The 3,712-nt window shown below is 32.5% G+C and overlaps 1 protein-coding gene across 2 annotated transcripts in view; it reads left to right on the top strand.

Moving 5' to 3' along the window:
• The window catches only part of LOC106872261 (cyclic nucleotide-gated cation channel beta-3), a 527,825-nt gene that overhangs the window by 439,552 nt on the left and 84,561 nt on the right, over positions 1–3,712 (top strand). For both annotated transcript variants that reach the window (XM_052968620.1, XM_014919185.2), the window contains one exon: positions 896–1,104. In XM_052968620.1, the coding sequence (XP_052824580.1) occupies positions 896–1,104 (209 nt within the window). The remainder of the gene's footprint in view (positions 1–895; positions 1,105–3,712) is intronic.

The following is a 3,712-nucleotide window of genomic DNA, read 5'->3' as shown; positions in this document are numbered from 1 at the left end:
AAACTTAGTTTTGGGATGATGGAAGTTCTGTGAAAAAAAAAATTAGAGTTTCAACTCTGCATGAGTATGTGTGTGTATGTAAAAGGGGGTCATGTGAATGTGTGTGTGTGTGCAATGGAAGTGGGATGGTGAACATTCAATGCTAGAAAGAAAAATCAAACAGCATTTCAACCCTGTGTGAGTATATGTGTGTATTTGTGTGCGTGTACAAGGGAAGTATGTGAATGTTTGTATCTGTTATTATTATCTACCTTATTTTGTACTTTATCTACTATAATAATACTCATGTTTTTCTCCATCACAACATATGAATGAGAAAAGAAGAGGTGATGACAAACTGGTAGTAAGAGTGTTTCAACTCTGTGTGAGTATATGTGTGTGTATGTAAAAGGGAGGTATGTGAATGTTTGTGTGTGTATATGCAATGGAAGTGGGATGGTGAACATTTAATGCTGAAAAGAAAAATCAAACAGCGTTTCAACTTTGTGTGAGTATATGTGCATATGTGTGTGCGTGTACAAGGGAAGTATGTGAATGTCAGTATATATGAACTAGCGTTCTTTCAGTAACAAACGATGATCGATGTCACATTCCAAAAGACAACCACTAGATAACATGGACAAGTGTATTAATTTGATTTACCATCCATTTTCATATATAAAATACTATAATTAGCCATCATTTTTGATGGCACAGGACCAGCTAGTTGAAAATAATGTTCTTGTAGTGTTCATGTATATTGCTAATTGTGTTTATGGTTGTATGTGAAGGTTTTGTTAATTGCCTGAATTGTGATTGATTAGAAGTCAGTATCCCTCATTTATGTGATTGTGTTTTGAATTGATACTGCTATCATAGTGATAATGATCATGTTCTTTTCTTTCTTCTTCTCTAGGTAAATTATATATGTCCTGGCTTGCATTAGTTACTCTGGCTTTTTTATACAACTGCACCGTGATACCTCTGCGGGGTGTCTTCCCTTACCAAACAGAGGACAACTTCTACTATTGGATGGCATTGGATTACCTGTGTGACTTTGTTTATTTAATTGACATCATTATTTTCAAGTCAAGAGTGCAATTTGTAAATGAAGGATTATTAGAGGTGAGATAATGATTTTGTTATTTTCCAAAATTAATGAACAAGAAAGGAGAATGACAATAAAATACGTTTTTATTAATAAAATTAAGATAACACTTTGCAGAGGCAACCACTCAGGATTTATTAGGTGTTGTTACTCAAAAGTCATGAAATAATAATTTAATTTTTTTTTTTTTTGTCAATATTTATTGTTGTATTTTTGCTTCCTGTCAGCACATCAAGAACAGTGTTTCAAATTTATTGTTTAACAACTATCTATCAAGTTCATTTCAGAAAAAAAAGTTTGCTCAAAGAAGACTTAAGATTACATGAGGTGCAAATAATAGAATGATTTGTGGTTGATGATGATTTTTTGTTTATCTACAAAGCTTTAGATGGAAAAATTTCAATGTTTATCTCTTTTTTCTAAGCCATCAGAAATATAAGAGAATGAGTTCCATGAAAAATTGATAAAACAGTTGCAAGCACTGTTGCCTGCCAATGTATATAACATCAACTGATATTTAATCTATCCCTCAAAATAGCTATAACATGTGTTATCAGCTCAAGCCATGTGAAAAATCATTTATTGCCCTTTTAAACAAGCGATATTCCTCTGCTTTAATTCCTAAACTTAGGTATCACATCTGCATCATGGTTGGCTGATGTTTGAAGGAAGCAATAATTCACCTGTAAAGTACACATATTCGGTATTTTATTTATATATTTACATTTACAGGGTCACTTTAAACACAAGTAGCATTTAAAAAATAGATACAAAATTATGAAGAGTATCAAAGCTTTGGAGTACTACTGTAAGAGGATTCCATTAGAAGTATTTTAAGATTTAATTGAAATCATCTCAAAATTGAGTAGATTAAAAAGAAAGAACTACATTAAGAATTTTTTCTCAAGTATATTAAAATGCACCATCATTTATTTTTAATGTTTTGTATTTGGTGTAGCTTTTAATAATTGATAATACATTTTTATTTACATGCCTTGTGTAAAAAAAAATGTAGGACATTTGGTGGTCTAGTAGTTTTTTCCCTTTAGAAAATAACATTCCAATGTTTGTATTTATTCTACAGATCCTTCAAATATATACCTAAATGTTTTTTTGTTTTTTTTTTACTTGCTAATATAAAGAATAAGTATTACTGAAAGCCTGACATTCAGTAATGAGTGTGCTAACTCAATTCTTTGAGCTAACAACAAACTACATTCTGAAAGCACTGTATATGTATGTATATGCACAACTGGGCCCTCCAGCTATCCATCTTCTCTCTAACTGCAGCTTTTTCTTGATACCTCTAGTGTTCCACTTAACCCAGAACCATTGCACTTGTATACCAGCAAATATTTGAAAATACATTTGCATTAGGGGCTGATACACCCATTACTAACATTGCTTTGTTTTGGGGCCAGTGTTTTCGAGGATGGGAGTTCTTTTTCTAAAACTTCAGAACTTCATCTGCCTTGGCCCTTGTAAGAAGTGTTTGATAGTTTGATTTCCACTGATACTAAATAACAAAATCTGAATATTTTTAGACTAGTGTTACTCAGGTTATGGACAAAATGAAGTGACAAGAGCACCAATAATGATTAACAATTACAACATTGATGCTTTGTGCTTGTTGACAGTGTTATTTCTTTACTACCCACAAGGGGCTACACACAGAGGGGACAAACAAGGACAGACAAACGGATTAAGTCGATTATACCGACCCCAGTGCGTAACTGGTACTTATTTAATCGACCCCGAAAGGATGAAAGGCAAAGTCGACCTCAGCGGAATTTGAACTCAGAACGTAGCGGCAGACGAAATACCGCTAAGCATTTCGCCCGGTGTGCTAACGTTTCTGCCAGCTCGCCGTTGACAGTGTTGCAAGACAAATAATCCGCTGCCTACAAAAAGATTGTCATTATTTCAGCCTTGGTTTAACTCTCTTCAAACAGACCTGTGATCAAAGTCATTCCAGCCTTTAATAAGACATAGTGTATCTAGTATTACATTATTTATTGTTTCCTTTTCTTGTTTTTTAAGTGGTCAAGGAAGATTTGATGGCTATTTCTCACAAATTCAGTGATCACATAGAAGCTCTATTATTGATTCAGAAGTATAGTTGTTGTTTGCATATATAAATTGTTTAATAAATTATTGGTGTATTATGAGCATTTTGTTTCAATGCTGTACTATACTGCAGAATATATCTATAAACTGTAACCAAAATTAAGTAACAGACAGCTATAAACACCTTGTCTTTTTATATAAAATATCTTTATGACTAAAACCTATTGATATATTCTACAGTATAATATAGCATTGAAACAAAATATTAATGCACTAATAGTATTAATGCACTAATAGTAATTACTATTAATAGTATATTAATAGTAATTACACTTGCTGCCAAAACAGAAAGACCGGTTTGCATATATCATATAATGCTAGTAGGTCAATCATCTTTACATAAGCCTGTAGTAATAGTGAGTTTATAAGTAGTGTCTCTATAGACAGTTTAGAAGTGTACCTGGTCATTGAGGAAATTTCAATACAAGACTGAAGTTAGTCTGGCTTATCTACTTTTCCTGTCACCAGGATGTTTACATCTGTCTATTACACAGTATT

The sequence above is a fragment of the Octopus bimaculoides genome, chromosome 1 (assembly GCF_001194135.2).
Source record: "Octopus bimaculoides isolate UCB-OBI-ISO-001 chromosome 1, ASM119413v2, whole genome shotgun sequence".
Lineage (NCBI taxonomy): Eukaryota > Metazoa > Mollusca > Cephalopoda > Octopoda > Octopodidae > Octopus > Octopus bimaculoides.
The sequence above is the reverse complement of the archived record's forward strand: the minus strand, read 5'-3'. Positions and strand labels throughout refer to the sequence as shown.